The sequence below is a fragment of the Talaromyces stipitatus genome, genomic scaffold (assembly GCF_000003125.1).
Source record: "Talaromyces stipitatus ATCC 10500 scf_1105507295515 genomic scaffold, whole genome shotgun sequence".
NCBI classification, from domain to species: Eukaryota; Fungi; Ascomycota; class Eurotiomycetes; order Eurotiales; family Trichocomaceae; genus Talaromyces; species Talaromyces stipitatus.
Genome location: NW_002990118.1, coordinates 1,316,963 through 1,335,421, shown reverse-complemented (window position 1 = coordinate 1,335,421; position 18,459 = coordinate 1,316,963). Strand labels below are relative to the sequence as shown.

At 46.4% G+C, this 18,459-nt stretch overlaps 9 protein-coding genes across 10 annotated transcripts, besides 8 other annotated features; 5 read left to right on the top strand and 4 right to left on the bottom strand.

The window, feature by feature from the left end:
- Positions 1-25: 25 nt before the first annotated feature.
- TSTA_045200 (cell polarity protein (Alp11), putative) lies at positions 26-2,102 on the bottom strand. The gene is made up of 4 exons (XM_002484964.1): positions 1,431-2,102; positions 1,167-1,386; positions 776-1,118; positions 26-727 (listed from the first exon to the last, which is right to left on the bottom strand). Coding segments are annotated over exons 1-4 (834 nt in total). The 5' UTR covers positions 1,701-2,102; the 3' UTR covers positions 26-726.
- On the top strand, positions 203-622 carry TSTA_045210 (uncharacterized protein; the record flags this gene model as incomplete). The annotated part of the gene is made up of 2 exons (XM_002484966.1): positions 203-574; positions 605-622. 2 exons carry the CDS (start codon positions 203-205, stop codon positions 620-622), a joined length of 390 nt encoding a protein of 129 aa, XP_002485011.1.
- Positions 1,887-2,870, top strand: TSTA_045190 (uncharacterized protein; the record flags this gene model as incomplete). The annotated part of the gene is made up of 3 exons (XM_002484965.1): positions 1,887-2,006; positions 2,056-2,180; positions 2,237-2,870. The coding sequence occupies 3 exons, from the start codon at positions 1,887-1,889 to the stop codon at positions 2,775-2,777; spliced, it is 786 nt and encodes a 261-aa protein (XP_002485010.1). The 3' UTR covers positions 2,778-2,870.
- Positions 2,871-2,899: a microsatellite.
- A 25-nt stretch (positions 2,900-2,924) lies between these two features.
- TSTA_045180 (MYB DNA-binding domain protein) lies at positions 2,925-4,244 on the bottom strand (the record flags this gene model as incomplete). Its single annotated transcript, XM_002484963.1, has 2 exons — positions 2,925-3,617; positions 3,685-4,244. The coding sequence occupies 2 exons, from the start codon at positions 4,242-4,244 to the stop codon at positions 3,053-3,055; spliced, it is 1,125 nt and encodes a 374-aa protein (XP_002485008.1). The 3' UTR covers positions 2,925-3,052.
- Positions 3,933-3,961: a microsatellite.
- Positions 4,103-4,122: a microsatellite.
- A 363-nt stretch (positions 4,245-4,607) lies between the features above and the next one.
- Positions 4,608-4,630: a microsatellite.
- Positions 4,631-4,636: 6 nt separating this feature from the next.
- Positions 4,637-4,670: a microsatellite.
- A 2,351-nt stretch (positions 4,671-7,021) lies between these two features.
- Positions 7,022-7,056: a sequence feature (AT_rich).
- Positions 7,057-7,486: 430 nt separating this feature from the next.
- Positions 7,487-7,511: a microsatellite.
- A 2,808-nt stretch (positions 7,512-10,319) lies between these two features.
- On the top strand, positions 10,320-12,214 carry TSTA_045170 (uncharacterized protein; the record flags this gene model as incomplete). Its single annotated transcript, XM_002484962.1, has 2 exons — positions 10,320-10,396; positions 10,447-12,214. 2 exons carry the CDS (start codon positions 10,320-10,322, stop codon positions 12,176-12,178), a joined length of 1,809 nt encoding a protein of 602 aa, XP_002485007.1. The 3' UTR covers positions 12,179-12,214.
- Positions 12,215-12,340: 126 nt separating this feature from the next.
- Positions 12,341-12,364: a microsatellite.
- A 303-nt stretch (positions 12,365-12,667) lies between these two features.
- TSTA_045160 (uncharacterized protein) lies at positions 12,668-13,559 on the top strand (the record flags this gene model as incomplete). Its single annotated transcript, XM_002484961.1, has 2 exons — positions 12,668-12,719; positions 12,922-13,559. The coding sequence occupies 2 exons, from the start codon at positions 12,668-12,670 to the stop codon at positions 13,557-13,559; spliced, it is 690 nt and encodes a 229-aa protein (XP_002485006.1).
- Positions 13,539-14,987, bottom strand: TSTA_045150 (26S proteasome regulatory particle subunit Rpn8, putative). The gene is made up of 4 exons (XM_002484960.1): positions 14,663-14,987; positions 14,336-14,607; positions 14,193-14,288; positions 13,539-14,134 (listed from the first exon to the last, which is right to left on the bottom strand). Exons 1-4 carry the CDS (start codon positions 14,844-14,846, stop codon positions 13,625-13,627), a joined length of 1,062 nt encoding a protein of 353 aa, XP_002485005.1. The 5' UTR covers positions 14,847-14,987; the 3' UTR covers positions 13,539-13,624.
- Positions 14,988-15,494: 507 nt separating this feature from the next.
- Positions 15,495-17,502, top strand: TSTA_045140 (adenylate kinase, putative). 2 transcript variants are annotated; one of them, XM_002484958.1, is made up of 4 exons: positions 15,495-15,801; positions 15,882-15,934; positions 15,981-16,135; positions 16,187-17,502. In XM_002484958.1, exons 1-4 carry the CDS (start codon positions 15,630-15,632, stop codon positions 16,626-16,628), a joined length of 822 nt encoding a protein of 273 aa, XP_002485003.1. In that variant the 5' UTR covers positions 15,495-15,629; the 3' UTR covers positions 16,629-17,502. The 2 variants fall into 2 exon arrangements, with proteins under 2 accessions (XP_002485003.1, XP_002485004.1); XM_002484959.1 differs by lacking the exons at positions 15,495-15,801; positions 15,882-15,934 and having other exon boundaries at positions 15,936-16,135.
- TSTA_045130 (dimeric dihydrodiol dehydrogenase, putative) lies at positions 16,953-18,242 on the bottom strand (the record flags this gene model as incomplete). The annotated part of the gene is made up of 4 exons (XM_002484957.1): positions 16,953-17,509; positions 17,561-18,088; positions 18,142-18,162; positions 18,212-18,242. The coding sequence occupies 4 exons, from the start codon at positions 18,240-18,242 to the stop codon at positions 16,953-16,955; spliced, it is 1,137 nt and encodes a 378-aa protein (XP_002485002.1).
- Positions 18,243-18,459: the final 217 nt, after the last annotated feature.

Sequence of the window (18,459 nt, the reverse complement as noted above, 5' to 3'; positions counted from 1 at the left end):
GTCTAATTATATCATAGCTTATCATAGCTGGAAGGGATTATCGTTTGATGTAGGTGATTTATATGTAGATCTTTGTCTCTCCTTTTGCTCTATTCATGAATTGTACTTCAAACAAATAATCTTCAACTTCAATCAATACTTACTCGAATCAATTGATCGATACTGAGTAATCACGTTCAATTACTGCAACGGACAAATCACCATGAGAATTACATCCACCCTCCTGGCCCTGGCCACCGTCACCACAGCCAGCCCAATCACCAAAAGAACAACATCAAACACAGCAACAGATATCTGGCCCGTCTCCAACTTCACAGTCGGCTGTTCCCCGGCCGCGTGCGTCTACAAGTTCGCCGTAACCCGAGTCGCAGGTCCCAACAACCCAGGTTTCAACACAACCTGTACAGGAAACGATTTCACATCTGACTGGCATCCATGTGCCGATTCGTCCGTGTCCGCGAAAATCGTGCCCAAGACGTATCCGGAATGGGAGGTTGATGTTTGCCACAAATATGATACGGCAGACAAAATGGGGTGGATTGAAGCGTTTGCAAATGCGACGGTGGAGGATGGAGTGAGCAAGTTTATAGTGACGGTTTATCAGGTCGAGGGTGTTGAATGATTGACATGTTTTGATACCATGTCAGTTTTCTGCGATTGATAGGTCATGATGTGATGATTCGGTAATAATATCTGTATTCAATTGACATTTTATTTGTATCGTATCCTGCAACCGTTAGCTTGATCACATCTCTCTGTAAAGGTGTAAACATACTAAATCTCCTCCATATCATCATCCAACTCCAAATCATCATCCAGCGGCGGAAAATCACCTACTTCCACCTTCTCCGGCTTCACAAATACTCCTCTATTATTCCCGGAACATTCAAAGTATCTCTTCCCGGCTATACTTCCATCATTTTTACCTGTGGGTTCGTCTAGTTCAATGCCCACCCATAACGGTTCGAGCGGATGGCCATCTTCAGTTGTGGCTTTTTTATTATCCTTGAGCGGCGCAAAGGGGATTTCGGGGACTGGACCGATATATCGAATTGTGCCGCGACGGATATGCGGTGGTGAGGAGGGGAGAATGATCACTCGAGAGAGGAGTTTTATATCTGCCATTCCTTAGACGAGTCTTTCGAACTATCGAATTGTAGACCTACTTCTTTTTCCAATTGCCTCAACATCCTTTGCTACCTGTTCCTTCAAAAGATCTTCCGGGGACTGCGCGTTAGGGTCAAATCTGCCTAATTTCTGCGACTTTTTCCATGCAAGCACAGAATTACTCAGCGACTCGTATTTTTCGGGTGGTAGTTCATATTTCTCCACGGACGACAGATCCTCGAAATTGGGCCGTGCTGCTGGTGGACGTGTATCGTGGACCTATCTATATTAATCCTGTCTCGCATTTAGAGATCTCGACAAACCTCAATCTCGCATCCCCTCGCTAATCCCCACTCGCAAATCTGTCTATCTTCTCCTTCGATCCACTGATCCGGTCTTCCGGGAGATTTGAATAATAACCGTTGACTACCTGGCGGAACACCAGTCATGGTCTCGAGCTTCCCCTTGAGTTGACTTATGCTCCATGACGGCGTGATGCGTCGTTCTGTAGCGAGAGATGGTTCGTTGCTCGAATGTGTTGATGCCGTCGATATAATGACCGAGACGTCTGCAGGCGTTGGTTGAAAGGACATGTTGGTTCTGTAATGTTGTTTATGAAGAAAGAGAATCTCCTGAACCAGAAATTGTCGATTGCGGGGAGTCAGAGAGGAGAGTCAGAGAGGGGAGGAGCATGTGGGGTAGGTAGTTCTCTACTTCTGCGTATCGATAAGCGATTATTTTTCAACTTCACGTTTCATCTCATTTCATAGACAATAGACATGACAGAGTCTCAAGACACACCAGAACAATCTAATCCCGACGCCGAAGAGTACGAGTCCAAGTTCGTGCATGAAGTGTATCAGCAGATTGCTAGTCACTTTTCCGAGACGAGATACAAGGTATGTCTCTGCCCCCCTCTCTGTCTATCAAGTCCTAATAGAACAGCAGCCATGGCCAATTGTCGAACGATTCCTTCTCGAGCAAAACCCAGGCTCAATCGGTCTTGATATCGGTTGCGGAAATGGGAAATATCTAAAAGTCAATCAGAATGTATTCATAATCGCGTCTGACAGGTACGCCCCTATAAGCTGAGATTTTCCTCAGACCGTCATTAATATACATGATTCAGATCCGAAGCCCTAGTTCGAATCGCCACGCAACATCAACCTCATTCAACCGTGGTCGCAGACATTCTCAACCTGCCGCATCCCGAGTCCTATTTTGATTTTGCCATTTCAATTGCCGTGGTACATCACCTTTCCACACCGGAGCGAAGGAGACAAGCTATATCAGCTATTCTGCAAACACTCAAACCAGCTGACACTGGCGGGGGAAAAGCATTGATTTACGTCTGGGCCTTGGAGCAAAAATCTAGCCGTCGAGGCTGGGATAAAGGTCACCAGCAAGATGTGATGGTTCCCTGGGTTATGCGCAACAAGCCCGCTGTCACGAAACATAAGTATGGACAAGAAGAATCAAACCAGGACAAAGCCGAGGCACAAGACAAAATATTCCACCGATTTTATCATCTATATGAAGAAAACGAGCTTGAAAGAGATATTCGTGCCGCAGGTGGTGTGGTGATTGAATCTGGATATGAAAAGGATAATTGGTGGGCGATTGCGTCGAGAGCCTCCTCTCCTTTCCATACAACACAAGCCGGCAGCTGATCTTTCGCCCTGTTCTCCTCTCCAGTATGCACTGCAGACTGCAACACATCTATTCTAATCGCCCGCAAAAGTGGTATCAATCGTCATATCCTCAAAAAAAAAAAAAGAAAAAAAAGAAAAAAGCACGCGCATGATCATTAACCCAAATCAAACAAATATCCTCCCCCCACCATTAACCAAAACTATTCGCTAATTGGACGGATTCCTCCTTTTTCGTTTTTCCTTTGCTATGCAAACAAATCATGAACTATGTTTATGGGTTATCTATGTCAAAATCATGGTCTCGTTCGAGTCGGTGACATGCCGGGAAGATCAGATTGAGGATGAGGAAGATTCATCGGCGGAGGCTGTTGTGGTCGAGCTCCTTGATGATACGGATTGATGATGGGCTGTGTGTGTGAAGAGCTATACGCTGGCACGCCGGCGGTCAGTTCTTCGACGGATGGAAGTTGAGGTTGACCCTGAGATTGACCCTGAGGAAGAGGTTGAGGTTGAGGCAGAGGTGGAGGCGGATGATGTGCTGGCGGAAGTAGTTGAGGCGGTAGTCCCTGAAGAGGCATTCCCTGCGGTATCGCCAACGGATGAGGAGGAGGCATAGAACGCTGCGAAACACCGGCGACAGACATGGATTGTCTTCTGAGTCGAGGCATGACGGTCGTCGTCGTATTTCGACGAAGTTTTGGCGCCGGCTCAATCGAGGAACCGCTTGACAGGGAGAACGGGACAACACCGGCGCGACGAGCCATTTCCTGTTCACCCAGTTGCCAATGCATAGCTTCAGCGGCTCGCCAGGGAATAGCCATTTCCTCTGCGACTTTTGCCCACATTTCCGCTTTGAATCTGCCTTCGTTAATACAGAACATAGTCTTTCTAACACTTGAAAATGAAGAAGAAAAAAAGTACGTACCTTTCATATAATCGAGCCAACTTATTCTTCCGATCCTCATCCCACTCACTCCTCCTCTCGAGATAATTTTGATAATGCAACCGACAACTAATCGCGCTTCGACCGGGTAATTTCTTACTGATATCCTCCCACTTCATACCTCTACCACGCAACTCGATAATCAGGGCGTCTTCCTCGGGCGACCATTTAGACTGTTTTTTAGCCGGTGGTTCATTCCCAAGTGAAGACGACGAATGTCGTTTTGTGCCTGCTGTTGTTGTTGTTGTTGTTGGTGTTGAGCCTAGAATGCCCCCCGCCGAAGATTTTGGTTGTGGTCCTGGCGTTGTTGGTGTCATTGGAGCGGATCCTGGTGGTACTACTCTTGGAGCTGGACCAGAAGCTAACATCCTCGAAGAAGATGGACGATTTTGTTGTTGTTGTGGTGGTGGTGGTGGTGGTTGTTGATGATGTGTCTGTTGATGAAGCAGAGTTTCTTCTTCATCGTCAGGTTTGAGTAACAGTGAGATATCCACTTTGGCGGAGGATATGGGATATGCCGGTGGAGGATGTATGAGGAGCATAAGTGTGTCTTTTTCTTTTTGTTGTTGGACGGTTTGATGAGTATATCGAAAACATGAAAGTAAGTAGGCGGCAGGCCGGATGTACCGTTGTATCAAACCAGAACCAAATCGCCAAATCAGTCGTAACAGATTAGTTTGTTTTTCTTTCTAAGAGTAACGGGTTATGGCAACATGGATAATGCTTGTTTGTCGTGGTGAGTTAGAACAACTATGTAAGTTGTTGTGGCAATGCGAGAGATCATCAATCCCATAGGCTGGACGAGGCGTGGCTGTAGAGTTTGTTGTTGCTGCAACAGTTGGATATCTGAGCCAGTCAGAAATGAGAAGAGCAGGAGACGGGAGAATAAAACAACATTTAAGAAGAAGGAAGAAAGAAAGAAAGAAAGGGGAAGGTAGTAGTAGTAGTCGTAGTAGTAGTAGTAGTAGAAAAGGAGGTAGTAGTACCTGATGTGACAATGTCCAATCGGATGTCTGACAGAATCAATGTCGATAGGGCAAGGTAAGGCAATAAAATAAGGTAGAAGAGGTAACAGTGCCTTGGGAATTTGTTCCTTGTTTCAGGTATTCCAAATAACGATAACTGGGATGGTCCGTCCTGTCAAGGATCCAAGGTTGATGCTGAAGAGTCGGGCCAGAACTTCGTTCAGCTTGGAAATGAGATGAGGTGGATGGATCGTTGAATAGGGACTTAGGGTTCGGGATTAGCGGGTGGATCGCCTTTGAACGACGATGGATAATAGACTGGGATGAGTCTCTCTGGTTTGGGCAGGTCGACAGGGTTGGACTGCTGAGGTTTCGTTTGTTTTGCTGGAAAGCAAGCAGTTTTCAAATTGGGTTAGGTAGAAGATGTGATGATATTATCGGTGTTATAGCCAGACGGTACAAGTAGTCGTAGTCGTAGTTGTTGTATGCATCAGCCCAATCAATTGAGTAACGGCCAGTTGTAGCACGAGTGAATAGAGCAGGAAAGAGAAAAAGCAGAAGAGGAGAAAAGTTCTAGACCGGGAATTATGGTTACGAGCAAGGTCGTACTGTAAGATTAACCTCCACAGAGAGAGCTTCCTAGTACGTAGTTCTGGATGCTTAAGATGAGCTGCATTTAGTTAAACCAACGTAGTGATAGTAGTATGATTAATTGTGGTAGTAAGATACTTAATCCACAGTGGATCGTCTTGAGTCGAGCAGCAGACAGGGCAGATGGCCGTCTCCATTGGTGATCCCCATCAACCATGATCCATGCTGAGGTTGAAATCATGCTCGTGTCACTGCTACATTTTACGGTGTTCCAGGTTGCATTAATTCCATCTCTCTCTCACGTCGACCGGTTACTCCATTACTCCAGTACTTTGTCACTGCCTAACAACAACAGCGGACACATTCCGAACCCCGCCAGACGATAGCATGAAAACGATACGATTGACTACGCCACGTTTGAGGTTCAGGCTAGCGAACTCACCTCGCCAACATACTACTTACTCACTGTACGTACTCGTCTCGTATCGCGGAGTCTGCCGATGTGTTTTACAGAAAACCTGACAAGTTCTGTATCAAATTAAAGGACCGGCTCCATGGTTTGATAAATGAGATTACAGGGTTACACCTTTTCGACGGGAAATTACAAACAAGTTCGAACATGTTCCTCTCTTGTTTTTCACGCTTTAGCGAGAAGTTAAAATCGCAGAATCAGATCGATTGCAATAAACGAACTGTGGATAAGTTCAACGGTCAGTAGCGGCTGGACCCTTGCCACAGCCCTCCACTCAGAGGGCCAACCTCGGCTGACCGCAGTGCTGGTTGGCTGAAAATGTCCGAGATCAGCCTAGTTGTTTATTTATTATCAGGATGTTTCAGCGTAATAACAGGAGGCTCGTTCTGTACGGAGTGAACGCAATAAGAGTCTATACGGAGGAAGCTCGGCTAGGGTAATAAGAGAGATCATATCCGCGTGTAGGAGGAGTACAGCCTCGCGATCGATTCTCTAGTGTTGGTATTGTCGTAGAGTTAGGGCTAAACGTCCATACCCTAGTCCGATTCGGAAGTATTTCTCCTCTGGGGCAACACACGCATCTCGACAGGGATCCCTTGTCTAATTGATGCATCCTGATATAACAATGTCGATTTAACTGCATAACCAGCGGTGACACACCGCTTGACTGACTGACTGCATACATATGATCGGTGCTGTTTCAGTGTTTGTTGATCAACGGCACACGTTAGTTCATGCTCAACCCTAACCCTGTTGCTGTGTTTCTAGCCCAGAGACCAGAGGGGCCAGCGTTCAGATCCCGCGCCCGCCTCATTTAGTATTACGGAGTACTCCGTATCAAATGACGAAGTTGAGACACGCCGATCTCTGTAAACCCATTATGAGTTTATACTTTATAGCAAGACTCCTCCAGTTCTTGAGACCATCCTTTATGGCGGTGTACGGCGCTATCCTTGCCCCTACGGCGGAGTACACTCTCTGTAAAGAAAAGAAACCAATTTGCGTACTTTCTGACTGACTAAGCAGCCGTATCACGTGCAGCATAGCTTATGAAATATCTGATTGGCGCGAGCACTCCGAAGCAGGTCAAAGTCTGTACACGTTTATCTTCATACGGAGTGACTCCGTACTTAATCTTCAACAAACGCCCCCCTCTGGTCTCTCGAGCAAGACGGCTTGTTCTAAATATATACGTAACCCTATCGGAGAATTTTTTCGCTTTTCTTTTTCTGTACTAGTATGTACAACGACGTATTAGCCCCATGGGACTCTGTACAGTCCGAAATGAGGCAATAATAATTATAATTATTAGAATACTAATAAATACATACGAATCCTCTTTATTAGCTATCGTAAGTTCAAGTCATACACGGAGTACTAAGTACGAACTAATCTATTACAATGGACTATGACTAGACCGCTCTTATGAGGATCGTCCTGTTTGACTTGTTTCTGTTTTATCTCCTGTCGTAGAGGGCCTGAAGAACGTCTTCTACTCTGTACCACCGAATTCATTCATTCTAAAGAAGTAAAACATGTGATCGTCGCACTAATCGGTCGTCTGTCTACCTTGGGAACTAGCGTCTTAGGGCTGCTCGGTTAGAGCTCGGTATACGCCTACGGAGTAAAGGATCAGTTCTTTATCTTCTGTTGTTTTGACGATACGTGACGGTATCATCCTGCGACTGCATGAAGAATCGTCATGGAACACCCATCGAAGGATTCGCTCTATAGATAGAAACGTCCCCGAAATGCGCCTCCTCCTCCTCCTCCTCCTCCTCTGGAAACTCGATCTGCTCATAGAACCGATGGATCGGATTTCTCTCTCACCCGACACGAATCCGGATCCGTCCTGAAACAGCTTGTTAGAAACACGGCACGAACGAAAGAATGCAAGAAAGAATGCGGGCTACGTCCTCAATCGTGTTCCAGATCATGACGGCTGGCTCGGCGATATCGACTACGATCTGCTTCACGGGCACATTCGGCGAGAATGAAAGGACAAGCAAGTGTCGAGTCGTCGATATGTAGAAGTCCTTCTGGATCGTCTAGTAGTACGCTTGCGATTCTGTAGTTTTCCTAAAGGATTTTCCCAATCCATATCTGTATATCCGGGATCCTGGATGAAGCATTGTATCTGGTTTTTCTTCTTGGGTACGGTTGACCTCCCCCTGTCGAGCCTGATCGAGTATATCGTGTATCGTCTTTATGAGACCGCGCTGAAACGACGATCTCCTCTCTGGTCGCTCCTCACGACGTGTAATTGATCCAGATGCAAAGGCAGCTATCATTTTGATTCTGTTTGCGTCCTTTTGGAGTTATATCCTTTCTGCAATTGTCGTCTGCATGGCTCACTTGACAGCCGCTCCTGTAGATGCTTGTCGAAGATCTGTTCAGCCTTTTTGAGTTTGCTGGCATGTCCCCCACTCGCGTCGCCAGCTTGCTGTCTCTCGATCCGCTGCACTCTTTCACATATAACGAGATTGCAATATGCGATCTCGGGGTCAAGAAAATCAACCCATTTATCTGATAGAAGGTGTTGCGTGGCAGCATAACGAATAACAGGATATACACTATAAACCATCGGCAAACAACCCACAGAGCAAAGTAGAAATACCTAACATATCCAAGCCACCAATTCACACTCCTTCCCGATATCAATCGCAAACCGAACCATAATCCTGTCCAACCCCTTTACATATATTTCTCCCCCTAACCACTTTGCGCCAATACACTTTTGTATTTGTTGATGGACATTCTCGAATTGCATCCATTGTAAAGAAAAAACGCCACGTCTTCATCAACCGTTATCTTGAGAGGCGACTTGACTTGTTGCAGTATCTCTTTTTTAGCTCTTCTCGTGTTGGCGAACATGTTGGTTTAGGGAAGCCTCCGCAGCTGTGTTTGGTGAAGGTCATTACGAATTCGTCAAAGGATTCCTGGGGTTGTAGATTGTCTTCTGTCATGTTATCATGTTATTCTTTTTATCGGTTGGTTCAAGCGTGGTCAGGAGTAAATGGAAAGAGTGGTGACATTTGATATCAGGCTGAGTCTGCGTACGGTGTCACGGGACTCGCTCTTGCCTTTCTGACATCCCTACAGTTATTCTACTTCTAACAACCTCCATTTGGCACTCTACAGAGCAAACGCATACGTTGGAACGGTTTTATAACAGAGAACCAAGAAGGGACCTATTTGGCGAGGCTTTCTGGTAAGTAATATTTAAGCTGTTCCAGCGCTCTTAGAGTTGACACGATATTTCCTACAGGACGTACGAGAATGGCAATCCAGTTATTATTATTCTGAAGTCGGTACAGCTATGCCTAGTGCAACTGGCTATGGCCTTGAAGAATCCATCAAGCCTCATACTCCCTTTGAAGCACAGGAAATGAGCATATTCGGAACTGGTCAATTTCTTACATTGATTACACGTGGCGCATTGCTGGATATTATGAGCCAATGCCAGTCGTATCTCACCCCGATCATCTTCAGACCGGATGGTCGAAGACCTTCCAGGACTTCAATCATGGGAATAGTATGCCTTACGAAAATGAGGTGCTATTCTCACCACCCATCAGACGACTTATGACAACATCCGAACCAAAACCCCTCAGCAACTCATGCGGTGCTACGGGACGACCGCAGTAAGGTCAGTCCTCCACCAGCATAGTGGAACTGCTTTGACAATCAAGTAGAGGCCAATCCAATATTCATTGGAAAGACACAGGACAATGCCCAACACTGATATTCAGAGCTTGAAACTCAGGTGGAGGCAGCAGTTTTGACTAGTGCTTGTTGAAGGTAAACGCTTTGTCTTTATTGATTTCATCCATTATATATCCATTGACCAGTGCGAATTGAAGAACCTAACTCAGACAAGCAGCTCAGACAAGCATGATGAAAGGTCATTGTTTGAGACGTTGTAAGAGAAACGAAAGAGTCAATGAAGATATCGGGAATGACCTTCCACTCAATAAACTCACAATCCAGATGCCATTGTTGACTGTTTCTGGCTTCTTTGATGCCTGTCTCACCAGAGCAGCAACACATACAAAGGATGGGCAGCGAGACATCTTGCATGGAGGAGAAAAAAGTACATATGTATTCGGTCTCATCTTCAAAGGGTCTCTTGAGACTTTCTTCTCAGAACTGTCGCAGTCTCGACGAAGAAAGTCGCAGGGAAACCGTCTCCTGTTGGGAAGATCTCGCATAATGGCGGACGAACAGGTGTGTCTTTACCCTTATAAATCGATCACTAACTGATACATTCCCAGTCGTATCTCGATTATGACTGGCGGACAGTCTCTTCTAATTCGATAACAGCTCGACCGAGGCCACTCGAGAATAGACGTAATGCAAACAATGTGGCAATAAAGTGTTACCGGAATGTTATATTCACTTGGCTATTCCATACGCCCGTATTGTTGAACTGGATCACAGACCATCATCCTATAATCGAAAATCATGACCAGGGGGAATGTCTCCTGTGTAGACTGCATGACCTCGCAACCAGATTCTGGCTAAGAAACAGAAATCCTCCCGTGTATGACAATGACGTGGATCGATTTTGGAGAGATTCACAGAATGTCATGTCCAACTTGGATCTGGACCAGCAGAATGATGCTGAAGAGTATATGATAAGTTTAGTCGACCAGATCCGCCGTCTGTGGGTTCCCTCCAGTTTGCAATGTCATTACACATTACTGAGATCAATAGATTAAGCTTCCGTGAGTGGGCTGAGCTCGTTTCATTGCGACAAATATGCATCAGAATATGTCGGGAATGTCATGTTCGCATCAAACGCCGGGATCCTAATTGGATCTTGAAAGGAGAACTCTCACGCACCGGGCCCAAATACCAAAAGCTTGACGAAATCCTACACTTCCAGAAGCCAGACCAGGACAGATGCGATAAATGCGACAAGAGAACGAAGCAAGATGCGTATTATGCATTTCTGAACCCTCCCCCTATCCTCATCGTTCATGTACCAGCACTCGTACAAGAGGACAACGTAAACCTTCTAGAACAGAAGGTTGCAGGATTAGAGCAACACTTGGTATTCTCTTGCTATCCGACGGATATTGTCAGCGAAGACGGTAAAGACTCCGTTCACTGGGCCTCTTATCAGTTGTACGGCATCATTCTCCTTGGCGGAGATGATGTTACCTCGGGACATTATGTTTGCGCGTTTGAGCAGCGGCAACAGGGGCATTGGTTATGGTTTAACGACACTATAAATGCACCCGCTGAGGAACTAACCCGACGGGAGTTGGAGGCGAGAATCAAGAAGGCGCAGGAAAAAGAGTACCGAATCTTCATGATGATGTATCGGAAACTCTTTCAAATGCCTATGCTTCAATCGCCAGGAGCAATTTCGTCTACGGCACTTCAGTCTACAAGACGACCTCAGCAACCTCGGCAGCAGCCTCAGGAGCAGTCTCGGGAACAACCCCAGGAACAGCCAAAAGGCCCTGTAGGACAGGTGAGTTCAGACGACGATAACATGGAAACTCTTAGAGGGCAACCTGATGACTGGGATGAGTGGGCCAAGACGTCAGGAAGTGAGCAGTCCCAAAAGATCACATTCTCAAAACCCGATCTGTCAGAGAGGAAGTCAGCTCCTACGGAGAATGTTACACAGCAATCCAACCCTACGCACCTTTCTACTCCAATAGATGTGATTGAGGATCTGGCAGTATCAGCTCATCCAGAGACAGGAGATGCTACAACACAACCCATTCCTGGACAGAGGGGCCTTGTTGAAGCAGCTCCAGGACCATCAATCTCTCCACCGGGTGTCAGACAGACAAGAAGTAAAACAAGAGCTGCTCGGGCGGCCTCACAAAAACCGGAAGATGTACAAACGGAACCTGTGGCACCAACGGCCACGCAAACAAGAACAAAAGCCAAGACAACCACACAATCGGAAGGTAAACAGACAAAGAGCAGAGCGAAGAAGCGCGCTCAGGAAGAAGCTCTAGCCGAAGGCGAAATTCAAGACTCAGCTCCAACAACCAAGGGTTCTCGAGCCAAGCCAGGTACCAAGTCCAAGAGCAGAGCTAAGACAGCCTGTGAGAATGAAGCTGTAGCTGAAGATGAGGTCGAGGAGACGACAGCTTCAGTACCAAAGACCAAAAGGTCTCAAGCCAGGCTTATGGGAGAAGCTGGTGATACCAAGATAAAGGGAAGAGCTAAGAGGGCCCGAGAAGAAGAAGCTCTAGCCGATGACGAGCAAGAAGTTGACGAAGCACCAGTACCCAAAAAGGCCAGAACGAGGGCAAAGTCTGAAGCTGCTGGTGGCAAGAAACGGTCAACCAGAGCTACAAAGGAGATTCAAATCAAGGGAGAAGAACAGACGACAAACTCAGCACCGGCCGAAGCTGAAGCTGAGTCTTCTACGAAACCTGCCGGTAGACCGACGAGAAGGAGAACTCAGTGTAAGGAATGACTAGATGAGATGGACTGGAGAATGGATCCATGGATGTGGAGATGACCATGTCATCCTTTATTCTATTCCTGGTCTTTTTTCCGTCCATAAATCTAGGCGGATAGCTTCATTCGCATATTTGAGGTTTACACATCGCTTTCGGGGAATAAGGTGCACGGTACTATCATCATCATCATCATCATCATCGACGTGATGAATATATTTCGGCACAATCACCTTCATGAATTTAAAGATGACCATGCCATCCGTTATTCTATTCCTTTTTTTTCCCGTCCATCTATCACACGGCGTGAGGAGTGACTCAATGAGTTGAATTGAAGCGATCCTTGAATTTGGAGATGACCATGCCATCCCTTATTCTAATCTTGGTTTTTTTCCATCTATCTATCTATATATCGTGCTTGATTATTTAATATGCGTGCAGATTTCGATTTTAGTCTTATTGTTTGATCAATGCATACTGAGTATCACTGCTTGAGTTTTGCATCTATGGTGCTGGACATCGTCTATCAGTTATCAGTCTGTCTTGTTCAGATCGATGGTATGTAATTCAATCTATGTGATTTTTCGATATCATTCGTACCTAGACAGTAAACATAAATCATCCACCGGATAGCCCTACAACTTTACCTCAACAACACCACTCTATCCCAATCATCACACCTTTTTCAAATACCCAAAAGTCCAAACTTCAAAGCAACATGACAAAATAAGCATCACTTGACACAATAAAATGTCAATAGACACCATCCTCACAACCCTCCTAACCACACTCTCCAAAATCTCACCACCACCCTCAAACCCAGAAAACAACAACATATTCACCACACTCTCCGCAACAGACACAACTCAACTCAAAAACCTGCTATTAACACTACACTGCCTCTTCCCTAATGAATTTTTACTTGCGCTTGATATCCTGGATAGAGGGTTTGTCAAACGATATATCACCGGAAACGCCGTTTCGAGTGGTGCGGAGACAGTGATGTTTATCGTTCAATCATCCTCTTCGGCTACTTCTGATCGTGACGGAGGAGGAGGAGGAGAGTACCAAGTCCATCTTAGGACATGGAATTGTTCCTGTCCTGCTTTTGTCATGGCTTGTTTCGCGATGTCTAGGCATATGGAAGATGTGGATTACGAGATTGATTATTTACTTCAACATCAAGACGAGGCCATGGATGCAAAAGAGGAGTCGTGGTTTGGAGGCACAATACGCAACCCGGAATACTACGATGATCGCTCGATACCCGTGTGTAAACACATTCTGGCCTGTGTGTTGGTGGACAAATGTCCGAATTTATTCGCGAGAAAGTGTCTGACCTTTAACGTCAACGACACCGAGAGAGTGAATGATGTTGCTGGCTATTGTGCTGCATAATACCATTAAACGATCAACATATCTAGTATTTATCCTACCAAGCCTAGATTATGGATACAGAACAGTTATGACCTCTTCGAATTCTTCTCCTTTGTATCCTTTTCATCCTTTGACTGCTCTCCATTTGCAGTTCCAGATGTACCATCTTGCTTCTTCCCTGCTGTAGTAGCAGTTTCTTCCTCTTTCTTCCCCTCAAGTTCTTCCTGCTGTTGACGATTCTGGATCTTGTTCTCAATCAAATCATGGAATGCCGTTATGGCACGGATCAAGCTGCTCAGATAAATTGCCATTAATTGATCGTTCGTCTTTACGCTCATGGCGCGCACAAGTTCGCTATTCTCAATATCGGATTCAGTACCGTTCCCTTCGTTTGCGGATTTGGGTGTGGACAGGTTTGGAAGGAGGTTGAAGATGTCTTGGAGATTGCCTAGGATGGCGTGGTTGATGGGTAGTTCGTGGTCGAGGACTTTTTGTAGGTATTGCCCGATATCGCGGAGACGGAGGTGCAAGCCTTGTAAGGATTGGAGTTGGCCTGTTATTCTGTTGCTCAGTGTACCGACTGCGACGTCGCGGATCTATGGCAGTTAGCAAGACGTTCTACGCAACTGGAGCATGATGATGAGGAATAAATACATCGCGCAGGAGATGCTCTACTCCAATCTCTTCCGCCTCCTCTGCCTCGATTATAGACGGTGTATGAACGAATGTCTTTGACGTCGTAGTACCGTCCTATCATAATTAGCACCTCATCAGATCATACTAACGGTCAGTCATACATCTTTGATCTCTTCCACCGCAAAGTAAGCATCCGTCGGCACACCGACTTCCTTTGGCTGCACATCAATAATGACGAGTAATGGGTTCGGCGTGTAGCGCTTGAATAGCTCATTGATCTCCAAATCCGCCGCACGCAACTTTGGTCCGGAATGGTACCATCCTATAAGCTTCTCCCTCGCATTGATCTTCTTGAACATGTCGTTCATCGATTCGACAAAGTTGTGATCCAGGAACCATACCCTGGGATCTTTTTCGTCTTCCTCGAAGGGAACTATATCACCGGAAATCAGCGTACGAGTTATCTGCCAATACAAGCTGTTACATACCTGCGAAACTGTTTGATACCCTCACGTTTGTGCCCTCATTTTGTCCAAGCAACACTCCAACAACGCGCTTTCGGGTTCCTTTGGCAGTTCGGCCGTAGTGATCTGCTGCTGAGAGAAGGACGAGGGGTGCCACGGAGACTGTGCGTGTCACGAGGGACAGAGTCTCTGCCGTGGTGGCCGGCATGATGTGATTCGAGGTGGATGGGTGCGGCGGTGGTATATCAGGCGCTGTATAAGAGGGAGATGCAATATCCTAGAGAGTTTCGAAGCTAGGATAGCTAGGATAGCTAGGGGAGCTGTAGAGCTGTAGAGCAGAGTAGTGAGTGAGGGATGGATGGTGAATGATGCAAAGAGAAGGAAGCTGTTGAGCTAAGATTAAGCTAGCCGCCTGCTGCCTCAGGCAGACACCGTGCGCTGTGGCGCCGAATCAGTCTGGCTGATCAGTGCTCACTCATATTTTTACTACGTACTTCTCTTTTTGTATAATGGTCGCTATGGAGTATTTGGTGATTTTTGATCATTCAATTTTTAAACTAGAACTATAAAAGTTGCAGAGATGTACTTCTACATCCCCGCAGGGATACACGGGCATCCGGCGTCAAGCGTTTACGGTTATATACAATACTTGTGCAGTGTCGAGACTTTATAAGCTAGATAATCATCATATTTAGCCAGCTCAAATATAAATCATTGCCATAAAGTGCTACCAGCTCGGTCGTGCGGAGATACATTCTAGATCTCTGGCCTGGCAGCGTGCTTAGGTGGTAACATAGTTAGGCTCCATAATCCCGAGGTCGGTCTTCCCGTCTTCTTCTCTTCTTCCTTTCTTCTCATCAGAGCTTGATCAAGTCAACTTCTCTCGTCCCACGACCTCTTCCTGTTTTCAATTCCTTCTTCTTCCGTCCAGAGAGACTTTTCCTCGCGATCAGCGCTCTCGATTTTTTCTCCCCCTACGGATACCGATACAATGGCTCCCATTACGCAGGATACCGTCGACGGTCTCAAGGATGTCATTCACAAGCTGGAAGCGCGCGTTGCCGACTTGGAGAGCCGTCTAGTTCACGGCGGTAGCCCTGCTTCCAGCTCGAAATCTATCGCCGAACAATTCCGTATTGTCTTGATGGGTCCTCCTGGTGCTGGTAAGTTAGAAATGTCTTCGAGGTTGCTCGGACAAGTTGCCGAGAGTCCTGACAATTGACTCGCGATTGTGTTTGTATAGGCAAGGGAACTCAGGCTCCTCGTCTTAAGGAAAAATTCTGCGTGTGCCATTTGGTAAGTGCATTGTTTTTTCTGTTACGTTCTATATCTAACCAACTAGGCCACCGGTGATATGCTGCGATCCCAGGTTGCCAAGAAAACGCCGTTGGGGAAGGAAGCGAAGAAGATCATGGACCAGGGTGGCTTGGTCAGCGACGAGATCATGGTCGACATGATCAAGAATGAGCTCGAGACCAACTCCGAGTGCAAGAACGGGTATGTTGACGACAGCAGGTCGAACAAGAAGACAACAACTAATCGATGTAGATTTATCCTCGACGGCTTCCCGCGTACCGTGGCTCAGGCCGAACGTCTAGACGACATGTTGGCCGCGCGCAAAGAAAAACTCCAACACGCCGTTGAATTGCAAATCGACGATGCTCTCCTCGTTGCTCGTATAACCGGCCGATTGGTCCACCCTGCCTCTGGACGCTCATATCACAAAATCTTCAACCCACCCAAGGAGGAAATGAAGGATGACATTACCGGCGAACCCTTGATTCAACGTTCTGACGACAACGCCGAGACCTTGAAGAAGCGATTGGCCACGTATCATGCTCAAACCGCCCCCGTCGTCGACTACTACAAGAAGACTGGTATCTGGCGCGGTATTGACGCTAGCCAGGAACCCGGTCAGGTCTGGAAGAGCCTTCTCGGTGTGTTTCAGCCAAACTCGAGCATTTTGAGCAAAGTCGGTTTGTCCAAATAAGCTTTTCGATATATTGTGTGGAAATGGGTGAGAGAGAGAGAGCATAAAAGTGCGAATGACAATAGATTTGCCTTGTCCATGGCATCACACGTTGGACTGTGATGAACGTTGCTTATGACTGTCTAATAATGCAAAGATCAAGTAAGTCCTTTCTAGCCTTCTCTTGGGCTGGTTTGTTTGATATGTTGAAACTATTGCAGAAGCAACCGAGCTTGCATATAGCTGCTTGATTTGTTTTCTATTGTATAGTAATTTGGTACTTGTTGGATGAATATCATATGTTCAATTCTTTTGTTCAATGTAGAGGGAAAAAAAAAGAAAAATTTACAACGCAACAGGATATTCAACACTCTCAATCTTCTCCGGATAAACCAACCCATTCTGCCTCCTCACCTCATCCATAACCTCCATAATCACAATACTCTCCTCCCACGGCATCCTCTCACTCTCCAACTTGCCATCTCTCAGGCACCGCGCCACTTCATCCGCTTCCCAATACATCCCATGTCCTCCATCCGGAAACTCACACTCCCACTCCCGAATTTCTTTCTTCTCATCTACCGGAACAACACGATACTTCACCGGCCGAAAAGCAGGACCGAAAATCTGAATCTCACCCTTTGTCCCCTGGATACGGATTGATGGTGTGCCCCTGGGATGGGAATGAACCGCAAAAGCTGTTGTGGCTATACCGTGTGATGCGCGTCTATCATCTGCTGGTGTTGTTGTAGGGAAGGTTAGGAGGATAGTGGTATCCTCATCTGCGCCTGTGGCTGGGTATTTTGTCATTGACGATTGGATTGTAGAGGGTGGTTTGCGTTGGGACGGTGGTAGAGTGTGATAGAGCGTTTGAAAGACCCATGTTAGGGAGTAGATTCCCACTGTCGCCGTCAATCACCACCGTCCAGCAGAGGGAAAGGACGAAGACATACAATCAAGTAACGCACCCCCTGCAAGATCCAAATTTACCATCCGACTACTAACATCAAACCCATCGGCATTCGCAATACTCAAGTCCGCAAGTACTCTAACCACCTCCCCAATCTCCCCCCCTTTTCGAATGATATCACGAACTTGCACACTCAGGGGGAAAAACCTCGTCCATACAGCCTCCATCAAAAATAGATTTTTCTTCCGAGCAATATCAACTAGAATCTTTGCTTGGGCGGCGTTAACGGTAAACGCCTTTTCGCACAGGACATGTTTCCCAGCTTCCAGCGCCAGGCGTGCGTTTTGATAGTGATGCGAATGCGGTGTTGCGATGTAGATTACGTCTACATTGGGGTCATTGACCAATTCCTCGTAGGAGCCGTAGGCCTTTGGCATTCCGGGGAGGGAGAGGTCAGTGATGAATTCCTGTGCGCGGCTGGAAGAGGAAGAACTGGCGACTGCTGTGACGGTGTGGGTGATGTCGGAGGCATTGCGGGTTTGGGGGTTCTTGAGGAGGTCTTTTACGAATGCTGTACATGGCTTAGTATGAGGATGTTGATTGGGTTGAGATGGATAAACTCACCCTTGGCGATACCTCCGGTAGCTATTCACAGTCAGTCAGAGTCAAAGACAGGGGATTAGTTAAAGCATACCCAGGATACCCCAACGTGTATTGTGAACCATCTTGCTTCAGTCGATGTATATGGTACGGTACGTGATCTAGATGAGTTTACGGGGACAACTCCGATTATATACAGGTTTATCGGAGTAGACGGAGACATGTAACGTAGTATGAATTTGGCGGGTTAACCTGCCCAGTGATGTCAGCGGGGAATGAGGGGTAAAAACACTACGGTTGAAAAGATTCATTTCTATGGATATATTACATTGCTAGAATATA

Bases quoted from the DNA above. Each gene is read 5' to 3' on its own strand.
- TSTA_045200 (XM_002484964.1), bottom strand. From the start codon at position 1,700: ATGTCCTTTCAACCAACGCCTGCAGACGTCTCGGTCATTATATCGACG. The intron at 1,387-1,430 runs GTTTGTCGAGAT...TAATATAGATAG, and splicing joins CGAGGGGATGCGAGATTGAG to GTCCACGATACACGTCCACC. The intron at 1,119-1,166 runs GTAGGTCTACAA...AAGGAATGGCAG, and splicing joins TGAGGCAATTGGAAAAAGAA to ATATAAAACTCCTCTCTCGA.
- TSTA_045150 (XM_002484960.1), bottom strand. From the start codon at position 14,846: ATGCCGGCCACCACGGCAGAGACTCTGTCCCTCGTGACACGCACAGTC. The intron at 14,608-14,662 runs GTATGTAACAGC...CCGGTGATATAG, and splicing joins GGTATCAAACAGTTTCGCAG to TTCCCTTCGAGGAAGACGAA. The intron at 14,289-14,335 runs GTATGACTGACC...TAATTATGATAG, and splicing joins CGGTGGAAGAGATCAAAGAT to GACGGTACTACGACGTCAAA.
- TSTA_045140 (XM_002484958.1), top strand. From the start codon at position 15,630: ATGGCTCCCATTACGCAGGATACCGTCGACGGTCTCAAGGATGTCATT. The intron at 15,802-15,881 runs GTAAGTTAGAAA...GTGTTTGTATAG, and splicing joins GATGGGTCCTCCTGGTGCTG to GCAAGGGAACTCAGGCTCCT. The intron at 16,136-16,186 runs GTATGTTGACGA...TAATCGATGTAG, and splicing joins AACTCCGAGTGCAAGAACGG to ATTTATCCTCGACGGCTTCC.